Source organism: Amblyomma mixtum, chromosome 1 (genome assembly GCF_055824585.1).
Source record: "Amblyomma mixtum isolate Tamu chromosome 1, ASM5582458v1, whole genome shotgun sequence".
Classification (NCBI taxonomy): domain Eukaryota; kingdom Metazoa; phylum Arthropoda; class Arachnida; order Ixodida; family Ixodidae; genus Amblyomma; species Amblyomma mixtum.
The window spans coordinates 247,912,337-247,934,862 of record NC_143012.1 but is presented as its reverse complement, the minus strand read 5'-3'; the positions used below and the strand labels follow the sequence as shown (position 1 = coordinate 247,934,862).

The following is a 22,526-nucleotide window of genomic DNA, read 5'->3' as shown; positions in this document are numbered from 1 at the left end:
TGGAAACAATCTCCAGTTCAGTCTATCCAGCACAGGTAATCAGTGCACTGTCACACAGTGCATAGTCTTCAAACGAAGTACTATTGCTATCGACCTCCAGCTGATGACAGATCTCTGTCATGAGGGCGGGCATCGGTTGCGCCTGCAGTGGAGGGCTCAAAACTTCGTTGAACTGATCGGAAAAATAAGCCTGGGTCCTCTGAGCGAGTTCGTTAAACTGAAATATTCACTATTCCGAAATTCGTTTAAGTGAAACATTTGCACATAGAATCTATAAGAAAACTGCCGGGGCTTTTTAAAAAGTTCGTTATTCTGAAATATTCGATAAACCGGAGTTCGTACAACTGAGAGTTTACTGTAGTTGGTTTCCGCTCACTGCAAATTACTATTGGTTATGTAAATACTGAAGGTACACAGCATTTTTTTGGTACACAGCTTGGACAGGCCCCCAAAAAATATGGTATGCTGATTCCACCTACACTACAAAAAACACAAAGCAAGATACGAAACTATAGTTTTATTTTCATAATTTACAGAGCTTACGGCGGCTAAGCAGGCAGAAAATTATGACATGGCGTGCTGTGCTATCTCCTAGGGCCACTCGCCTCTTGCAAACTGCTTTCCAATAGTTTCAGTTCCTCCATTTCACTCTTGATAACCTTAACCAACTTGTCAATGCCTTTCTGCTGGTTCTCCAGGTGCTGAAAAATATTCACAAAGAGGTGAAAGGCTTTTTTGGTACACCAATCCTTCAAACGCCACTGCACTAAGCACAGTAGTGCTTTGGAACCACTTTGAATGCATGCCTTTTAAAGACACACTAGTACTCGTGTGAACCTTCACTGTGCAAGAGGATGCTTCAAGGGAATGTTGGACTCTACAGCCTATAAGTAGACATTCATCATGGTTAAAGAGACCTTGAAATAATTTCGATGAGGGTATTGCAGTGCAACAGATCTGCAGAGTGGTCTTGGTGGGTATTCGAGTCAAACTTGAAAGCTCCGTGTGGACCCTATAATTTAGAAATAATTTTTTAAAAATTTGCAGAGTGGTCTTTGTGGGTATTCGAGTCAAACTTGAAAGCTCCGCGTGGACTCTATAATTTAGAAATAATTTAAAAATCATTGCTTGCAGTAACTCACTACCATATAGGGAGACACCTCGCTGCCGCATGTCCCCTGCCCAGATGACGTCACCGGGAAGTCTAAGCTACTGCGTGCAGAGACTTTTAAAAATTATTTCTAAATTATAGGGTCCACACAGAGCTTTCAGCTTTGCTCGAATACCCGCAAAGACCACCTCTACAGATCGGTTGCGCTAGACATGTCCACTGAAATCATTTCAAGGTCCCTTTAAGGTGTCACAAGCAAAAGGGATTATTCAACGTGCCACTTGACCCTTATGTGGCAGGCTATGGCATTAGCTTCTTCTGCATGCACTCGAAAAAAATTATTCCCTAAAAGCAGTAGTAAAGGTCAGGTCAAAGTACAAAAAATGGTGTGTCACAGAGCTAACAGGCAAACCTGTTCATATCAGGCTCAGCTAAGTGAAATTTCTGTTTATATAGTAGTTCAATATAGTTTACATAATTTGACATACACTGTTTCAACTGCGGCAACAAAACACATTAAAGGTAAGCATTTAAAGAATGTGCAGCCAAAATGAGCCCTTTTTAAAGGGATCGAACACTGACCAAAATGGGTCATGAGATTATGGTGGAAATGAAAAAATATATCATGCCTCAAACTAAGAACTGAGCACTCTCAATGCCAAAAGAAAAAGGATTTATAATTGCAATTTGGCATTGAAAATTGCATCGAAATCCATCTGGCGGCGAAAACTGCCATTATCAATGAAGCCCACAACGTGACGACATCTCAGTAAAATATTGCTTATTTGTTTTAAATGCACAGAGCTTTTTCCTTTCAGAAGTGTTCATCATGTTTTATTATAGTTTGCACTCTCTCCAGAGCGCCATTTGATGAAAAGCAATGCTCCTTTCACATCGTTAACCACGTGCTTTTAGCTTTTGTAACTAGATGTCACCACAGTGTTCTGAATTTCTTGGATGGAGCGGCAACCACGGTCTACTAGCGCTTTTGCCGACGAGCCTAAATCACAGCGCCGTAACAGCATTGGGTACGGAAACTGAAATGCACGCTACTCCATATATACTAAAAATATCTCATTACTGTACGGCGGGTGAAATTTATGTTAGCTTTTGGTGCAGCACTTTTGGTGACATGCAATCGCCATCGTGTTTGCTGACCATGGTTTCCAGCATCGTGATACATAAAAATGGGCGCATGAGCTGATTTAAAAATTCTCGGTAAAAATTTCTCACAGCGTTTATAATAAAACCGTTGTGGAATACAGCACCTTAGACAGCAATCTTTCGGCTGGCCCAAAAAAAACAAACTGGATCCTTAAAATTCAGTGTTCAGTCCCTTTAATACTAACCTGGTAAGCAAGCATGGTGCATGGGAAGTGGGAATGGCACTCAAGATGATTTCTTTATTCATTACTTCACACTAAACATATAGCTATGCATACACTTTTTTCTTTCCTTTTTTTTCCTTAACTCGTTTGTCTGCGCTGCTGCATTAGAAGTAGGCAAAATCATTACAGTCGCCAACTGATTTTTCGGACTCAGCAGGACCCGGAAAATGGTCCCAATAATCGAACAGTCCGGAAAATCTGTGAACTTAAAAAAAAAACTTTTCTGCAAAAAAACGGCTTTCAAAATCACGAAAATCACCACTCCCCACGTTCCGCCTACAAGCGATAATATTAGACTCTATCTGAGTCATAGCAATGCTTTTGTCATGTCCACACCCTATCACATCATGATTAGTGCGAAGCGGCCGCGGTCATGCCGCGAATGAATGCACTCGCTGCGTGAAGCAAGAACAGTCAGTTTGCATGGGGCAATGACGCTCACGAAGACCGAGAGGTAACACATGGGAAGATGCGAGCGGAAGTGAGCACCTCCGAATGCAGTCCCCCTCCTCACCTCTACCGTGTTTCCTGACATGCACCACGAGGCGTCCAAGCTGCGGCGGACGCTGCAGCTGTCCCACTGTCCCGTTTTCAGTGCGATTGCGCAGTATTTGTAGGCAATCTCAATGGCAACGGAGAGCATCCCATCATCTCGAATAGCAACGATGAAGAACAAATAGTCAACCTTATGCAAGCCAGTCCGATTGTGCCCGCCGATTCCATTTAAATCCAAGATGGTGCCTTTCACGGTGGCGGGGAATGGGTTGGTTGTGACAGCAAGCCCGCTCGCGTCTATATCAGGCCGAAATAATGAACTTTCGGTTGAAAAACAACCTCCACAATATTGTTGGCATCTATTTTAGTCCGAAAATTAAAACTTTTAGACTCCACACTAAGTCTGAAATATCGGTCGTGGAAATGTAACGTTCCTATGAGGTGCGCGATGGTTCCTCAGCAAAGACCGAAATATTGCGCAAGTCCGAATTGTTGGAGTCCGAAAAATCGGTCAGCTACTGTATTTGGGATTTGTGTCTTCTGCATCCTTTGTGACTTTACATATGCTATTACTCACCACAAATAATGAGGCAGTGTTAAATTGCTAAAAATGGCCTTCAATGACAGTAAGATCATTTTACTCCAGCAAAACAAGAAAGTTTTCCTTCAAAGCCTGGTCACGCTTAGGTGCAAACCCAATGCAAGTGATGGAATGCTTATCATCAGCCTTTACAAGCCAAAAAACAAAGGCAGGGACAATGCTCACCTCTTTCAGCTGGCTCTGAAAGTTGGGATCAAGGCTGCAGTGGATGGTTGTGTCACTGAACGTCATCTGGTTGTTCTGCAACTTGATCTGTGACATCAGCTCATTCAGGCGGCCCTGTAAAAGAGAGTTCCTGCCTGCTGAAAGAGCCACACCCCTGGAGCAGCCAAGCCCTCCAGGCTGCAAAGTAGTCATGATCGCATGATTGTGTTTAATGGCACACAAGCGACTAAGGTCGACATGCGCCAAACGCTAGGTTAAATGTGCCTCTGTTTTGTGGGAGTGAATCAAACTATAGTTTTTCAAAATGTCATAACTTGTTTAGATGCTTTCATTCTTTTAGTAAAAAAAAAAACCCAGAAAATGTTAACGCCAGCATTTTCTCCTGGGAGCAAGTTAGGGTGGAGTGGTGTGTGTTCTTCATAACATTGTGAGAAACGGTTACAGAATCGGTTCCAGAATCGTTACGTTATATCGGTGCCCAATGTCCGACAAGGCCACTGCTGGTCCTGCGTTTTGCACACATGACTGGATAGGTTACCTTATTTACTCGCGTAATTTGTGCCCTTGTGCAATTTGCGCACCTTTCCTTTATTACCACAGATCAGAAAAAAATTCACACGCTATCTCAACACCAAGAGTACGTGTATGAACGAAATGCACTGCAGGAAAGGCGTAGCATATTCTAGGCTGATAGCTGCACTCAAGTCTTGGGGAGCATCCCACATCAGCCGCTTTTCTTTCCAAAGCTTTCCTTCGAGAGCGACAGTGCGCTCAGCTTTTTTTGCAGCTTTTTATGCATGGTGACCCGTGTGACCAGAGCTGGTTACTGGCCATGCTGATGGATGGTGCCACGGGACCTGTGTCACCAGCTCGCGCATTATGCAATGACGGCAACTCATTATGCAGTGACGGCCATGACAATATTACCTTCGCATATTTTCACCTGCTAATAAGCACATCTCTGTTGGTTCCCAATTAACTCATCTATAATTTCAAGAAAGCAATGTCGCTCAGAAAACAGCAAAAACAAACAAAAAGCCCCACAAAGAGATTCAAAAGCTCACCCTGAACTGTGTTGGCGCACTGAGTTCTGCCAGGTTGGACTCCAGCATTGTCCGCAGCTGCTCTTCTTCCGGCTGTATGGCAAAGCCCATTTTCCGAGAAACCTCGTGGTGGACCATGACCTGTCGACAAGCAAGCCCAAAAGTGTAAGTAGAACCAAGCGCTCAATTCCCTTCACAGATGGAGCAACCATAAAATGCGCTCCGACGATACTGAGGAGGTGTACAGTTATCTTTCTGTGTGCTTGCTAGCAAGGAGAAGTTCCATCCTACGCATTATGAGGTAAGGAATTCATGTCTTACAACGATGACAAAGAAGCAGCAATAAGAAATGTGAAAATTCGCCAAATTTTGCAAAATGCACAGCATCTTTAGCACTGCAAGCACAGACAAAACATCAGTCAGCACAAAGTCAATGAATCCATCACTATACTCCATCTCAAATTCCTTGCAGTGCTATGGAAACTACGGACCTCCTCAGCCAATCCGGAGAGTGCGTAAAAGGTGTTTCTCCGCACCTCGCTGCTTGGTTGCTGTCTGTCCACGGCATATGCAGGTATGGTTAGAAAAGATTACAAATAGATGCTGTCTGCGCACCAAACATTGACAGTTTGCCGATTAGCGTATTACCGCCTATGCATGATAAATGCAAGAATTATGTGGGATTTTACATTGTTTGTCACATATGCAACCAGACACGCAACGAAAACTTTAGCCAAGAGATGCCGGCGTCATCTGGTTTTTACTACAGAAACCACTTTTGTCAACAAACCGACACACTCTAGGAGCAGCAGATTAGTCACTAGAAATAAAAATTAAAGAAAATTTATTGCTCATAGATTTTTCTGTAGGTGAGATGAGACAAAACAAAAGCCTGATGCCCCATTTATGACCAGTGAATGGACTGAAAAACATAGTAACAACGATGAATTCACTCCAAAGTGAGGGATCCTGTTTTGAAGCATGCCGCCATGTTGGAAAAGGTATTTCAGAATAAGCAATAGCTACGCACACTAAATTGAGGAAATTGCGTACGGGACAAAGCGTACGTTATGTTATGGCCGATTAGAAGTATTGCTTCACGCATGCGCACTTTAAAGCACGCTATCCCATATGCCCATTTTATACTGGTACTGTAATCCACAGTGTCAGAACTTCTCCACTGCACTCATCGCAGCTTTGGCAATGCTGCAAGGAACTTATGAGATGGAGTATAATCAGTATGGGTGTGTGAATACTTGAAACATCGATAGTTAGCAAATAGCCTATACTGCTCGATTTGATTTGCACCTCACTTTTACTATGAGAACCATGTATACTCGAACCTTTAAACCAAATAGAAATTACAAGTTTCTTGCTCATCGAAACTCGTGGTAAAACATAGAGAGATTTCCAAACAGCAGTATATTGCACTTGTAGCGTGAGCTCACCCTTTTCTTATATAACTGACTGCCAGCACGTAGCAAACGCCCGCAAATGATAATGCTAGGCATTGCATAAAATCAACGCACCGACGGCTGCCGAGAGTTGCCATGTGATCGCAGGTTGGAAGATTAAGTGAGGCACCACGCAGCCCATCATTGCATTGTGCCATGATGCAGTTGACAACCGGCTGTGAACCTGACTGGCAGTGATTCTATCGTCTTAAAAGATCACTACGGTAAGAAACATGGCCTGCTTCAATCGTTTCCTATTTTCGCCCCTTGGGGCCTAGAAACTACATACCTATGTGCACAGAGGACCATAAAAAAGCATACGACAGAAACATGCCGGCCTCGAAGGCAGCCTACGCAACTGCAGCACGTACAGCGCGGTCCGCGTACTGGGGCATCTAACGGCTTCACACTTTCGGGTTGCGACAGTGTTGGAGTCCACCATGGGGCTTGAAGCCAAGCAAAACCAATAGAAGAGGGCTAAGCGGACTATGCATCATTGTAAATGCTGCATTTCAGGTGATATTTCACAACCAGTGCTTTGTCTTCAGGCATAGGAAGGGAGCATGGGAGGAATGGGCTCAGGTTACTGCTCGTGTCCTCGTGTCCGCTGCACGAGCAGTTTTGTTGCGTTCTGCCAGCAATGCACTACACCTTGCCTCACCGATAATCGACCGCTAATGTCACTCCTTCAGTAAGGAGAAATTAGCAGATACCTCATGACCACCTCATAATCACAATGCTTCATGACAGCATTCAGCTAGCTACTTCGTCTCAAGCATGAAGTCAAACTGAGTTACTGATCAATTCACTTCGAGTTACTGATCAATTCGCTCTCGCCCTACCATAAGCTTGCCGTCCCGGTTAGCTCAATTGGTAGAGCGACTGCTCCGGTGTGGCGGTGGTTCCGGGTTCGAACCCCGGACCAGGACGAATTTTTCTTTAACTACGAAGTTTCTGTGGAAGCTGTATAGCTTTCCCTTGTAGCCGTATGGCTGCGCTTGGGTGGATGCCAATGAGTAATTACTCCCTTATTTCAAATTGAGAAACATACTTTTTTTTTCATTGAATGCAATTGTTATTCAGAGAATTGTGAACAAGGTTTAGAAGAACGTCAATTTGGGCTAGATGGTGCATTATTTGAGACAGAAATGAAAATAGCGCTGCAATAAGACGTACACAAGAAAGACTGACACAGGACTTGCGCTAACTTCATCTGATTTTATTTACTGCAAAGCCAGCATATATAGAAAATTCAAGGCATGCGCAATAGAAACACCGGTACAACAGGCATCAACAAAACCGTTCAATATATGCTATCGCAGTCTTGAAAAGGCGGACCGAGGTATCACTCACGCAATCTAATCCTCTCTTCCTAATGTGGAATGCTTCCAAAAGCTCCCGCGCCTTAGTATCTTCGTAACATGGGCCGGGGCAAAAATAATGCCAGCAATGCAAGAAGTGTGAGCCACGGCTTTGGGAGATAAAGATTCTGGGCAGGAGTGGAGATACGAAGGCGCGGGAGCTTTTGGAAGCATTCCACATTAGGAAGAGGCGATTAGATTGGGTGAGTGATACCTCGGTCCGCCTTTTCAAGACTGAGATAGCATATCTTGAACGGTTTTGTTGATGCCTGTTGTACCGGTGTTTTTATTGCGCATGCCTTGAATTTTCTATATATTTGCTGGCTTTGCAGTAAATAAAATCAGATGAAGTTAGCTTAAGTCCTGTGTCAGTCTTTCTTGTGTACGTCTTATTGCAGCGCTATTTCCATTTCTGTCTCAAAAGTGAACAAGGTGTTAATCCCCGAAGTTTATTACCAACAATTACTGCCTGGTAAACCACACAGCTATAGTATATTATGCTGATTATGACTGCATGCAAAATTTAATGCCTCTGTCTCTTTTCATAGCTTTATATTGTTGGCAAGTATATATACCTTTAATTTGAACGAGCTGTATTGATATTTAAATTTTTTCAAAATATTCGAAACTATTGACTTCCCAAACCAGTTTTTATTATTTGTATTTACTTTGCAACCAAAAATTTTATATTCGCACACCTCTATTAATCAGCAGTCCTTGGCTGAGATCTTCAGGCCACTGTACACACACACATGAGATGTGTAAAAACATACGAGCTGGACTGCAATCTGCCCAAACCAAGGACCAGCTATTCTTTAGTTCTTCCAGCTCTACAAATTCTTCATTTTTTCGAACGAGTGCTATTGGTTTTGCATTTTCAGTTTTCTTACCCATCATTTGATCCAAAAGATGTCAGTGACTGGCTGTGCTGTTTGCTTGCTTTTTTTTGTAAGTTCTTGTGCATAACACTGCCACCCGCTTACCTTTAGTATTCTCTGGAACAGGTTCTGCTGCTTCCTTTTATGCTCTTCAATCTTTGCAACAGTATTTGTGTGCCTGAGCTGGAGTTTCGAGATGTCCTCAGCAATAGCCTGTGTGGAAGAGAACGCGAAATGAGAGTGAGTCAAAAAAAGACAAAATCAAACGGGACATCTTTCAAATCCGCAAGCAGGTTGAACAAAAGGGAAGCGTGAGAAGACGTAGAGCATCTATGCATGTGGGCAGTGCAACTTGGTAAAGAATGCGTCGCATTTGATTATGTGAGCTAATATTGTCACATAGCAGTTGGTGCTGCCTAGATGGCAGAGAAACGCCAACACCGCCAACATCTTACAGTACTCTGAGTACTACACTCCCTTGAAGGTGCTTGACGAGAAAGTTTTTCATTATCCAATACAAGCAAGTATAGTTACTGCCAATGTGACATTTAAATAACATCAACAGAAAAAGCTGCTACCGTGGCTGAGTGGTTATGGTGCGCGGCTGCTGATCCGAAAAACGCAGGTTCGATCCCGGCCATGGTGAAATGCTAGAGGCCTGTGTATTGTGCAATGTCAGTGCGTGTTAGAGGAACCCCCGTAGTCGAAATTATTCGGAGCCCTCCACTACGGTGGCCCTCATAGCCTGTCGCTTTGTGATGTTAAAGGGATAGTGAACAAAAAAATCTGCTGCGGAGATTTCTGGTCCAAATTATAGCTGTGGCACTGATAGTGACCAAAACAACACTCTTTTGAAGCTTTCTTTAATGAATGTGTCTAACCACCACATCTAGTGGCTGGCTGTGAAAGCCCCCACAATATGGGATGTGACGCCAGCCTTACCTGTCGCAGGCTATCGCTAGCATGAACCACATGATAGTGAATATGTATGGCGTGGTTTTGCTTCAGTGTACAGTTAATTTCCTTCAGCTTCCTTGTGTCAACGCTTCAAAATTCTCTGCCTGTATCTCGCAGTTGTATACTTTGGGTGCCTACTTGCATAATTTGGTCAGAATTAATTGAAAATTCTGATCGTCTGCAGTGCCGGCGAACCATAAAAGCATCACTTCGTAGAAATGGTACCTGCAGCACCATCAAGCACCTGCCAGAGGAATGAACGGGTGAGGCTTCCTGAGCTGGGCACTGCCAAGCCAGCTTGCCTACGGCACTGCTGAGGGTAAGCATGATGTCATGCCTGCCAGCTCATAGGCAGGCGCAGAGTACGGCCGCTCACAATATGCCAAAAATACAGAATTCCGCTCAAAAATAGCTGGAATGATGATTGTATACGGGGGGTAATCGTATCTTACAAATGAAAATCCAGTGCTTTCTCAGTATCTCCAGATTTTTATTCAGTATCCCTCTAAACCCCATAAACCAAACAAACAGAAAAATCACCGATTTGAAGGTAGGAACTGGCACCGACGATTTCCAGTGCACTTTGCAAAGTACGACAAGCCCACTCACGTCTAGCCGACCCTGGTGCTGACTGAGTTCGTGCTCTTGAAGCTTGAAACGACGCCGAAGCTCAGCAAAGCCAATCATTGGAACTGGGATGAGTCGCTTAGAGTCCGGGTTGTCCTGCTTGGCTTGCTCCCAAAGCAGTGGATCTATGCCTGCATAGGAAAAAAGCATTTTTACTTTCTGCTTGTTCCATTTCAGCCTCATTTTTTTGTAACTGGTTACACATGCAGCATTAACCGAGGGTTAAGACAACGATGGTTACCACTAACCGGGGCTGCTTACAATTACACGGCAAACTGAACCACCATCATTGCAAGTTGAGATTTGTGACCTTGGTTCTCATACAAGAAGCCTAGCCCCTAACTAACCTCAAAAAGATGAGTGTGTGCCGTTCCCTCGAGCAGCAACAATGAGGCACAAAGATTGCCATGCCTATCCACGCCAATCCAGCAGCACACTGAATCCAGAATGGCGCATTCCTAAGCGGCAAAGACTCAGCTTGACTACGGTAACAATGCCAACTCATGACTTATTTAGTCTGAAAAATTGAACCACTGAGCTCTATAAAGTCTGAAATATAGGTCATGAGTACCGTATTTACTCGCATAATAGGCGCACTCGCATAATAGGCGCACCCCTAGTTTGGGCACGAAAAATCAGATTTTTTTTATTTCCGCGCATAAAAGGCGCACCCCGAACTTGGCACTGTGATTAGTAATGTATTTACTCGATTGCAAGCCGACACCTCGCCACCCCCCCGCTCCCCAATCTTTATTTTAACAAAGCTTTTGCTGAACTGACTACTAGTCCTCACTAGTGCTGCTGCGGACCCACAGCACGTACAACGACATCGCGTAGAACAGCTGCACACAGTTTTCAGGGATGCTCACTTTAAGCGTCTGTTTGGAAAGCTTCATCTCCAGCCGGAAACGTTCCCGACTTAGGCCCGCGAAAACCTCGGCGCTTGGAGTCGCGTACGAAAATTTAGGGACGCCGCAGTCGCAACTGCCCCACTTCTCGGCCACGTCGTATTTTCCGACCTGCCGCACGCTAGCCGTGTAGCTTTTAAGGTGCTTGGCCGTCGAGCTAAAACAGCAACGCTCCGCGGCAAAGCCATAAACCACGATGAACTATCGCGCTACCGCAGATCCCGGCACTTGACAGCAACAAAAAAACAAAAAAATGAGCTGGAGATGCTGATGGCGATATGGATAGCGAAAGCTCGCGGCGCGGCGGAGGAAAACGTTGATGATGATGATAAGCTCTAAATCGGGTGCCCTCCGTGGGTGGCGTCTGGAAGCTCCTGTGCGCGTGTGTGGCCTCCGCGATCAAGCGCCCGTTGCGCGCAGCCGGAGCCGATCGCAGAGGCCTCGGCGCATGCATTCCGAAGGCTATTCCCGCGTAGGTCGTGGAAAGTTTCGGTGCGGACCTTACACGGATCTTTTTTTTTAAAATATTTTCTTCGGGAAAACGGGGTCCGGCCCGTACACGAGTGCGTTTACGTGGTGTGTTCAATTTTGAGAGTCGAAAAATTTCCGGAAATTTTACCCCGCGTAATAGGCGCACCCCAAACTTTGAGCCGGATTTTCTGGAAATAAAGTGCGCCTATTATGCGAGTAAATGCGGTATGTGTACAATCCCATGAGGTTCGTAATGGTTCTGCAACAAGTTTAAAATATCATGCAGGTCCGAAATTTGGGTCCAAAAAATCGGTCGGTTATTGTATCCCACCATCATTTGAAAGATCGATAGGTCCGTCAGACAAGCTGATTTAGTTCATTTTCAGCAAATGCACTTCTTGTGAAGTGTCACTTTGGAGGTGCAGTGCTACACAGAGAAGCTAAGTGACATAAGGAACAGATGTCAACGACAGTTGGTAAACCTAATATATGCACTCTAACAGCATGCACCTATTTTCTGCCTAGGTTTTTGTTTTTTACATTACCGAAGACTCTAATAAGGCACTTTTTGGTAAATAAAGCATTACATGAAGTATCACAAGTCGAGATGAGCGTGAAACGCATCCAGCACTCCATTAAGCAAAAGTAAAATTGCAAAAAGCACACATACACACACTGTGAACTAAGATATAACTACCAGCTTTTAGCAGCAAAAATTAATACTAATGCATTTTCCAACACATCGACAAACCTTGCTTTTAGGTGCAATTGCTTTAATTCCTGGAAGCACCAATATCAAAGGCCAAGCATGAAGACACTGCGAAAAGCTTGGGCATAATGAGATCACTTTGAGGCATGCAGTGAGTACCACAACTTTCGACGCTGCATGGATGGCAGCAAAGGTGAATGTCACTCGCTGAAAGTCGCACTAAATTTGCCCATTTCACGGGAGTTTTCTCACCACAGGGTGGGTTCTCGAGGTAAAGCTTGAGCCAGTCCCTGGAGGGGGCCTTGGACATGGTTGCCTGCACGCCGTGTTTTGCCAACTCTGCCTTGACGTTCGCCTGCTCTAGGTAAGAGGCCAGCATGTTGGACGGAGCTCGCTGCACCTGTCCGGTCGGAGAGCGCTCCATCACGTACACCGAGAGCTCGCACCTGCGCAGGCCACCAGAAAGACCATCTGAAGACATAGTACAACATCCGTGCACAGAAAACACCACTCAGGTGTCCGCATGGCATGCCAAAGCATGCTCAGAAAAGCGCATCTCACGTTAAAAAAAAAAGGGGGGTCTTTAGGCAGTTTCCAAGAAGTTATACGCAGTGCATTATTCAACGATGTGGATTTCCTACAATCCCAACACTTGTGCCGCACGCTAATTATACAGGATAACTAGTACCGCCAGTGCTCTTTTGCCCCGTTAATTAACTGACTTCCACCGACCTGGGACTCCCAAAGAAGAATGTCAAATCGCTAATGTCAAAGCAAAACTAGGCCTGCACATTGGCAGCATAATTTTCCACTTCGCGGTCTATGAATCCCATTCAGAGTTCCGGGCTTGCCTGCCTTACTTCCCCCAACTACCCTTCAATTTTTTGCACCGTGAAGCTGCACTACAGACACTCGTGTGCCTGGTTTCCTTCTTTTGGTCAGTGGACGCTCCGAGCACTGAACACGCTACCACTGTGACAAATACCAAAGTACAGAGCTGCGATTACACCAAGGTCAGCACTTAAAGGTGCCTCCTTTTCACCAAATTCAATTCACTGGGTGCGCAGCGAGCCGCAAATGCCATGTAAATGGTGGCAAGTCTGACGGCAGCATCTGGCAATGAGCTTAAACAAACATTTTGACACAGAAGGGGATGCATGTGCATGTGTTTCCAATGGTGCAACCTAAGCTTCGATGATTGGCAACGACATCAATCTGCTCCGAGCTCGCACTGCTTTAAAAGCCAAAGCATTGCACTGAACCAATGTTGGCAACAGCTCCACTGAGCACACTGGTCTCAATTCCAAGGTATCCAACTGTTGACCTATGGGATAACATAACTGCGACTGCTGCTAAGAGCCAATCAAAGGCTCACAGCAGTGACTCCCTTCAGATAGTAAAGTTGCACAAAAATAAAGACGTGCTTACATGAAAAAAAGGTTCAGCACAGTTCTTTTAGTTTTCTGATTGGTTTGGAGAATTAAAACATTCTCTTAAATTCGAAGGTATCAAATGGTTTCGTACACTTTGGGTTGATGTTTTACTATCACGTGAATGCAACCTTTGTACTATCAGGGACAAAAGTGGTATACTCCAAGTGGCGGGAACCGGAGCAACGGAAAACTGAGGCATTTTGGTAAGCTAAAGCACGAAACACTGAAACGGGCCAAGCGACATGCCTGCTGATAATAAAGGTCCCGCACTGGCTGTCTCGATCCCAGATGCCGCCTGTAGATGGCGTTGCAACGCAGTTTTTCATTGCTCCGGCTCCCGCCGTGTGGAGTATACCCCTTTTGTCCCCGATAGTACATATGGCTAGCAATTTCTGCAGCTCCAGGCTCCAGAAGTTGTGAACTTCTCCAATGCCCCGCTCCCAAGCGTGCTGTGGACAGGCACAGTCCTCAGAACAACCTTCAGAAACAGGAGAACTGCCTTTTCTACGCCTGCAGCCCTTCTGGTGCCCACTCACCTGTCGGGTGCCAGGCTTTTGAGGCCTTCGACACAGACTGCGAGGTTGGGTTTGCTGCCCAGCACACGACCCAGCACTTCGATCAGCTGCGGCTGCATCAGCTGCACGTCCTCCAGTTTTTTCTGAAAGAGCAGTGCCACCAGGCCGTCCTCTACCTTGGCTTCGGGCAGGCGGCTGTACCCAATAGCCTGCATGCATGAAACGAACAAAGAGGGCTCTACACTTGAAGCACGTGAAAAAGTTTCTTTGGCGACTTTGACACCTGCATGGACCTCTTTCTTCCTCCTGCTTGAAATCGGTTGATATAAACCTACAACGACATGTTGCAACAACAGTGTTCAAAGTTGACTGAGCAAGACAACCTCGACTACTGCAAACAGCAAGAGCAAAAAGAAATAGTAACATGTTGTCTAGATGTGCACTTAGTTGACAAATAAAGAGAGAAACAAAAAATTGCACACACACACGTGAAATGCTGAGTTAAACTGTTCCAAAAACTTTCTCTTACTTGTAAAACCAGGCATGCAGTGTATGCTACAGATAGCCTTTGTATGGTGCTGCAAGTATGTGAACAATTCGTGTAGTTCTGTGAGCAGAAACGAAGATTACTATTTACTTGTGTAATATGCACACTTTTTCTAAAATTAAGGCTTCAGAAAGGTGGTGCGAAAAATTAAGTGGAGATTTCGTGAACACGTCCTAAAAAATTCTACAAAGGTGATAACGCACAATGTATACAGTACTATACTGTCGCGTATAAGTCAATCCCGAAACTTGTGCTCGCTTCTCACTGGCCAAAAAAAAAAGTTGACTCCAGATATAAGCCGACACATGCCCCCCAAAACTCCCGTGCTCACCCCAGACCCACATTATGTAGTTCCCCACATGACGGCATGACAGTGCGTGCGCAGCTCGAAGCAATAAACACTGAATGATACAAGCACAAAGCTAGCAGTCAGAGGCAAATGGAGATACAAGGTGATAAAACAACACTCTCGCATGCAGCCTGGCTGAGTAGCGGCAAACTGAACAGCCAAAGGTTCGGTAGTTTTGGATTCTGGTGTAACACACACTCCAGAGGTTACCGAAAGTCTGCTCTCACAGCCGTTTATACGGGAAAGCGCCAGCTGGGCAGACGGCGCGCAATTTAATTCTCATTACCTGTACTAATTTACAAACAAATTACAAACTTTTTTTTTTACACCACTCACTCACCTTTCGCAGTCACATGCGGTGAGGCGGCTGCGCCGCTCTTTCCAAACCTGCCCTACGCACACCCGCATGCATGCTGGTATGCGTGCGCAGCACGGAGCGCGAAATGTGCAAGTAAAAGCTTTTTTTTTTATAAATCTGGGTAATAAATTACGGTGCGCAGATGACACGAGTAAATACGGCATTCCCACATCTGCACTCTAAGTTACAGGCCATGCATTACGGGGCTATTAACAGGTGCTGCCCACCTTGAAGCGGCAGAACGGATTCTCGGGGGTGAACACCACGAATTCTCCGCTGGGCGAGTAGAAGCCCTTGCCAGTGCCCCAGAAGGCCTGCAGCTGATTCCACTTGGCCAGGATGGGGTCCCGCTCGTCATTGAACACGGTTGGCAGGGAGAGGGCCGTTGCCAGGTTCGTGATGTTGCTGGTGGAAGCTGCGGCGGCCGCGCCTCCCACTGCCGGGATGCCAGTGCCAAATGAAGGGGCAGCACTGCTCCCAAAGCCGGTCTGGAACAGGGAGGTGCCGCCAAACGGAGTGCTCTGGGTGGTGGTTGTGCTGGCACCAAATCCTGGTGGGAAGAGGGCGTCAAGAGCAAAAACTTGTCTCAACACTTGACAGTCCGCGTTTCACCAATCCGTCCCATTTGCTCGGTCGCCGCGACAAGAAACACCGGCCTCTTTGCAAAAAATGCTGGTTGCCTCAAAGGTAGTCAGAACAATTCATGATGAAGTTAGCACCAAAAACGAGGACCAAATTAGGAGGAAAGACACAACACGAGCGCTTTTTCGAAACTAAAGCTTTAATAGAAGAACACATGCACCATTTATGTTACCCAGCACTCTTCAGTTGTATCGCCCCCTAAGGTTTTCTTGATGTTATCAGGTATGTTTCTTTTTGATTTACTTCACGAGATGGGTATATATCATGTGTTCTTCCATTAAAGTTTTGGCTGCGAAAAAGCACTCGTGTTGCGTCTTTCCTCCTACTTTGGTCCTTGTTTTTGGCGCTAACTTCATCATGAATAAGACTCAACTCGCCCAACCTTCCACCTTACTACTAGTCAGAACAAGTTTCTGTGATTTAATTCCACTAGCATGAAGGTATCAAAAACTTGCGGCTGTGTTATGACAGCAAAAAAAATGTGGCAATGAAACACGTGGACACAGGAACTGTGATATCCTTCGAAGTGGCTCGTGAATGCATTCTGACCCTGGAACCACGTTCTATTTACTTTTTATGCGGCTTGTACGCATAACCACGCTTCATAACGCTCAGCTAAGGTTCAGTAAAACAAATCACAGATCACTGCAACAAGGATTTTTAAACTTAGAGAAATGGAAACTAGTGCATAATGCTGAGATCTCTGCACGACTGAGGCTCATGTAGTTAAAACCTGACCAGTTGGCTGGAGGCAAAGCAATATGGCCAAGCCTCTCAATGCACCAACCGGTCAGTACTGGGCATGCAGTGGAAGGGTACAAAAGGTAGTGCATTGGCCCGAATCATGTGCTTGTAAAATTTGTCCCTCCTAGGGCGTTTCCTTCAGTGCGACACTGTCCAAATCAGTTTACAACATTAACTGGAGGTTGGTAGGCTTCGTTTGTTGTACATCACACACTGCCCAATGATTTGAGCAGCTGTCACCATGGTTTCAACAGTGCAGGTTATTAACTTTGCGAATGTTTTCACTTGGCCTATTTTTACACAATACAGAATAGCTCAAACTGGAGTGTTGAAGTAAAGAGTACAATATACTGGCATAACATTCCCTAACAGATGTTAGCCTCCGTGGTCATTTTCCAATTCTGCTCTAAGAAGACTCCAGAAATATGTGAATGAGATCATTTGCTTTCACTTACAAGACATAGTCGAACTAGATTTGTTTGTCAACATGCAGCAATAACGCCATATGCACTTTGGCACAACTGAAAAAACAAAAAGGGCAGTTGAGGTAGCAAAAGGCTGAAAGCATTACCTTTCTGCTGTTGGTATCTGCCTGAGTCACAGTAAACATACATGATTTCCTTACGTTGTACGACACTGGCTCAAATGGTTGTGTCACAGTTATACGCAGGCTTGCAAATAAAGCAGAAGTCGCGAAAGATGGCTTCTCTGGTAATATTTATTCAAGATTTGATCAAGTGAGCAAAACAGAGTTGTTATGCACCAGTTCGCATCCCTTAGGTGCACTTTTCTTTGGCATGTGCTGCTACAATGCATGTTAAGTATTTAAAAAGTTATATCATTCCTCATGTGACATGGAGGTGAAATAGTTTGAAAGGCACTAGATTTCATAAGCATAAAAAGAAGCCCAGAGAAGCGATATTTAAAGAAAACATGACAAAACTTGTCTTCTGTAAGCTTCTGTAAGCTCTGTGACTGAGCCAAGCTCACAGCGATAATTTTATGATGTGATTGGCGCACCACAACGAAGACACTAACACGGCCCTATTGGCGGGGTTTTTTTATTTATAGCAGGCTGGAACGGTCGAAAGCCCATTAGAATCGGAACTGCATGCCAGACAAACAATTGTCCAAAAAAAGTTTTTTTGGACAAAAAAAAAAATTTTTTTTTTACTTGTTACATATTGTATAACCTTTTCGACGCCCCTTACCTGTTGTACATCTCTATTCCTTTGCAATGTTATTTTTTTTTCTTTCTTTGTAGTGTTCTTGTCTTGTTCGTACAAATCTTGAGTTTGCTCCCCCCTTATGTAATGCCCTCGGGCCTTTAAGGGAAAAATAAATGAAATGAAATGAAATGAAATGATGCCAAGAAGGGAACAATAGCGTGAGCGTGTGCTAAAACGCTGGCACAGTTAACATGAATGTCACACTAAATGCAATGACTAACGTGTAGATTTTACCTCTAGGATAGCGTAAATACTTGCTCCAACATAATCACGCCGTGAAAATATGCTTGGAAATGTTTTCTAGTGCCTGAAAAGCAGGAAGTAAATCATTGCTATCATACAAGAACGGCTGCAGAGCTACCATAGCCCCGGAGTTCCCAAAGAAACACCCACACTGAGGCACACCAGATGGCAGAAAATGAGCGCACTGAAGAAAGGCTCTGGATTCTGGTCTGTACAACTTCCACAGAAACTTTGTATAGTTGAAGCAAAATTCGTCCTGGCCTGGGGTTTCAACCCGAAACCTCCACCTCACTGGGGAAGTCAATATACCGACTGAGCTAACCAGGACAGCTATCATATGGTATGGTGATCAACAACTGATCAACTGATCAACAACTGATCAACAACTCACAAGTGAGAACTGTGTCGCTTATGGGTAATAACTCCCTTACTACGAACTTACTCAACCTTGGGAGTTCCCTTAAACATCTGACCAAACTGTACTTAGCAAGCGGTCTCATTCTTACCTCCAAACTGAAACCCGGTGCCGGCAGTCGTAGTTGTTGGGGCTCCGAAAGAGAACGCCGGTGCCGTTGTCGTCGTCCCCAGACCGGCACCAAAGTTAAAGGCAGGCGCAGAAGTCTGTGCACCAAATCCGAAACCAGTGCCTGCTGACTGGCCAAAGCCGAAGCCAGTGCCCGTCGCGGCAGTCGCCGTGGGCTGACCAAATGCGAATCCACTTGCAGTTGTAGTGGTTGGCTGCCCAAACGCGAATCCAGTGGCTGTTGTTGTAGTGGGCTGACCAAATGCAGTGGTCTGACCGAACCCAAATCCCGTCGCAGTTGTGGTAGTCGGCTGCCCGAATGCGAATCCGGTGGTCGTCGTTGTTGCTGCTGGTTGCCCAAAGCCAAATCCAGTGGTGCCGGGGGCTGCCGTGCCTGCAGCCTGTCCAAACATCGTGCCAAACCCTGTAGCTCCCGGTGTGCTTGTTGATGACGTTGTACCAAATCCAAAACCTGCAACAAGTGTGTTTATTGATGAGGATGTTTGTGCTGTGAGAGCAGCCAAAAAATCAAGTGACTAAGGAGTTGACCAACACCTTGACTATTAGAGTACACATTATGGAAAGCTCAGACTAAGATGTTTTAGACTGCTGCTCTTAAGCACCCGTTCATGGTGCTTACTGGTGCCACTATCTCCAGCTGATTTCGCAAGTAAAATGCATGGATAGACACTGATTTTTGGGTGTGGGTCTCAGAGGCTATGCAATACTGCTATCCATTTCCAAAGAGTGGCAACCCTCCTTTTCGGTAAGGAGTTACAAGTTTGAATCAACTGAATAAAATTCAATTTTCTCAGCGTCCCTTTAACCACACAATCAAGTTGAGATGTGCAGCAAATACTGTAAAGAAACTAGGCACTGACCATTGTAAGTTGTATGAAACTCCAAAGAAAAAAACCTAAAACTAGAAATTGACATTCAGGGAATTCCAATACAAAAGAAGTGGGAACATTATGACGAATTTTCTATGAAACAACAGCCAATAAACCACTCCCTCTATCTGGGTGGAGTAAGTGAAAAGTAAGGTAGTAATTGAGAGAATATCTCCGAAGTAAAACAACCAGTACTTGCAGAAGATCAAATGTCAATTCCACTGTAAAACTTTCAAATTACCTACACTGAAGTCAAAAAACAGTAGATGCCGCAGCCAACATCAGTTCGCCATGCACTTGATTTTCCCACCATGCACTCAATTTGGGTCTAGATTTTGAAGGCTGATAAGGTGAGTTTTTCTGAGGGGAGCTGCTATGCTTATCACAGGCTGCACCGAGATACTGCTGGAAGAAATGGAACCCAGAGCACCAGACCGGTGAGCTGGAGCCGCCATAGACCGACACACAGAGTTGCCTCATTCCGCAAATTCAACACGAGAGGCACAGCAAAAAATGCAAGAGAAATAGGAAATATAGATTGGATAAAGGTATACAACCTAGTTGTATACATCTGTGAGATACCTTTCGAAAAATGATACGAACAGCGCGCCTCTCTAGGAGAAATAAAAGTTTAAATATACTCTGGTTGTCCAGAGAAGAGAACCCAACCGAATTCAAGAATGCGTCTTACACAGATCCTACAGAGAATGAGCATAGCGTGTCACTCACAGGTTCAACGAGCTCTTCTCCTTCTGTTCACCAAGCGACAGTGTTCAACATCATGCACCACCTATTCGTTTTCGTCAGGAGCAAACTCAACCGACAAAAACGAATCTTCTTCATCTTAGCTACGATGCTTCCCTTGTCGTCGTCTTCGCTCCGCGCACACCTTGGGAATGATGGCCTTCAATAAGTGACACGGAAAAATAACTAAACCCAGCACTGCTGGCAAAGCTGTTTCACATATGCCCAGGAAACCCGGTTCTGGAGGATCAGGCCGACGAAAAACAGCTTAGACGATGAGCGGAAGTCATCGTGGCGAAAAGAAGGAAGCGGGAATGAGGAGTAGACGCAGACAGAATCGCGCAGAGGAATGGCTCTACTTGTTATTTTCTTTCCTTCGGCGCTTCTTTTTCTCGTCATACAAGCAACATTGCCTATTTCCCTCCATTTTATCGTCATGTTCACTGGTTGTATCGGTACGCTTTGCACTGCGTTTTTTCAGACTGAGACAAACCACGGCCAATTCCCCCTCTTGACCACGAGCAACTGCTCATGCGGAAACCGTTCAGGCCATATGAGAAGAGTTAACAAGCATACGAACGTCTAGCGTTCTCGCAGAAAATCTACACTGTGATCTTAGCCAGAGGCAAGAAGCCAAAACGCTCAAATCATGGGCGCGCAGCAGTGCATCCATGCACTAAAAACATCGCTTTGAAATGTTCGGTATTAACCCTATTGCGTAAAAAGTGCAAGGAACACACTCAAATGAAATAAATGAAACTTACTAACCCGTACTGGCGGTTCCAAACGTTGGTGCTGTCGTGGTGGTAGATGTGCCAAATGCTCCAAAGCTGAACCCAGTTGTTTTTGCAGGAGCACCGAAGCTGAAGGTTGACATGCTTGTTTAATTACTGTGTTGAGAAACGACGCTTGGAAAGAACCACGGCAAAGAAACTGACCTTATAGCAACATTTGTTACGAACCTTGCTTGAAAATGCTATCAAGAGCGCGCAACGGCGCCATGCTTAGTCCATAGTGGCCTGTCTATGCTCGCTGACACACCACAACCGCCAAACCCAACTGTCACATTAAGTTTTTGTGCAATTTGTAATGCCTGAAAATAAAATAAAACACTAAACCGACTTAAAAATATTACTAGTAAATATAAAATGAAAGTATTTATTTTCTTAGCAGCTTGTTACTCACATAATAAATTTATTTACGAAGTACAAAATAAAAGTGCAAGTTGTTTGACCGACCAATGGCATTAGTTTTGGTTTGAACTAAACGCGCCAAATGGCGTCGGCTGCTCTCCGGCGCACGTAGCTGTCGCAAATGTTTGAGAAAGTGCTGCGTCGAAGATAACTGAAATTGATCTTAATTTTAATTTAACTCATAATTTCCAGATTTTTCACGAATTTTTGGGCTGTGTATACTCTCCTTCTTTCTGCACCGCATCCACAGCGGTCTATCTCGACAAATTTTTTGGCGGTCACTCCAAGAACGAAAGGGTTTGCAGTTCGAGGATGCATAGCTTGATATTCGCGCAATATTGGGACATGTATCGGTAAGTATTCTGCGTGGACATTGTAGCTCTTTAACCTGAACTTTGAATATAAAAGCAACTCTTCAGTCTCAAACATTTTTAAGTGCAAAGGTACGTCTGTCAGAACAAAATCTGAACTTATTGTGAGTAGTGGACCCGCAGATTATAGATGAATCTACATAAGAAAAAAAGAGAACAGCCTAAAAAACTCTTTCTGGCGTGAATATTGCTGCAGATAATTTCAGTGCTTCAAAACGCACTGTTCTTTTCCTATATCTTTCGTTATATGTGTGCGCAAGAAATGTGCGACACAATTCAACAAAACAGTTTCATTCGTTTTAGTTAAACAAACTGAAACAAATGAATGAGAAACAGAAAAATAATTTGCCGACAGAATGATGGTGCTGAAATGCTGACTCTTAGATTTTGTGATGAACTTTTTATAGTATCTGTGGAAACTAAGTTTTGAGCACTTGAAGAAAATATCAGGAGTGGTCAATCAATGCGGATTATAATTCATCTCGCACGTTGGCGAAGAGTCGGCAGGGCAGGCTTTAGCAAAAACCCTTGTTTTCGATCACTGCTCATGGACATTCTAGCAGAATGAAATAAAATG

At 44.6% G+C, this 22,526-nt stretch overlaps 1 protein-coding gene across 3 annotated transcripts; it reads right to left on the bottom strand.

The window, feature by feature from the left end:
* Nucleotides 1-502: 502 nt before the first annotated feature.
* Nup54 (nuclear pore complex protein Nup54) lies at nucleotides 503-21,420 on the bottom strand. Of its 3 annotated transcripts, XM_089565661.1 has the most exons (11): nucleotides 21,154-21,417; nucleotides 20,371-20,530; nucleotides 18,735-19,223; nucleotides 15,598-15,920; nucleotides 14,138-14,325; nucleotides 12,421-12,614; nucleotides 10,063-10,211; nucleotides 8,602-8,709; nucleotides 4,825-4,944; nucleotides 3,761-3,874; nucleotides 503-701 (listed from the first exon to the last, which is right to left on the bottom strand). In XM_089565661.1, exons 3-11 carry the CDS (start codon nucleotides 19,162-19,164, stop codon nucleotides 585-587), a joined length of 1,743 nt encoding a protein of 580 aa, XP_089421787.1. In that variant the 5' UTR covers nucleotides 19,165-19,223; nucleotides 20,371-20,530; nucleotides 21,154-21,417; the 3' UTR covers nucleotides 503-584. The 3 variants fall into 3 exon arrangements, with proteins under 3 accessions (XP_089421787.1, XP_089421786.1, XP_089421788.1); XM_089565660.1 differs by lacking the exon at nucleotides 20,371-20,530 and having other exon boundaries at nucleotides 21,154-21,420; XM_089565662.1 differs by lacking the exon at nucleotides 20,371-20,530 and having other exon boundaries at nucleotides 21,150-21,417.
* Nucleotides 21,421-22,526: the final 1,106 nt, after the last annotated feature.

What these genes read in the sequence shown, in the direction of transcription:
- Nup54 (XM_089565660.1), bottom strand. Translation starts at nt 21,262, where the DNA reads ATGTCAACCTTCAGCTTCGGTGCTCCTGCAAAAACAACTGGGTTCAGC. An exon ending in ATCCGTTCTGCCGCTTCAAG is followed by an intron (nt 14,326 to 15,597) that starts GTGGGCAGCACC and finishes TCATGCATGCAG; the next exon opens with GCTATTGGGTACAGCCGCCT. An exon ending in TTCAGAGCCAGCTGAAAGAG is followed by an intron (nt 702 to 3,760) that starts GTGAGCATTGTC and finishes AATATTTTTCAG; the next exon opens with CACCTGGAGAACCAGCAGAA.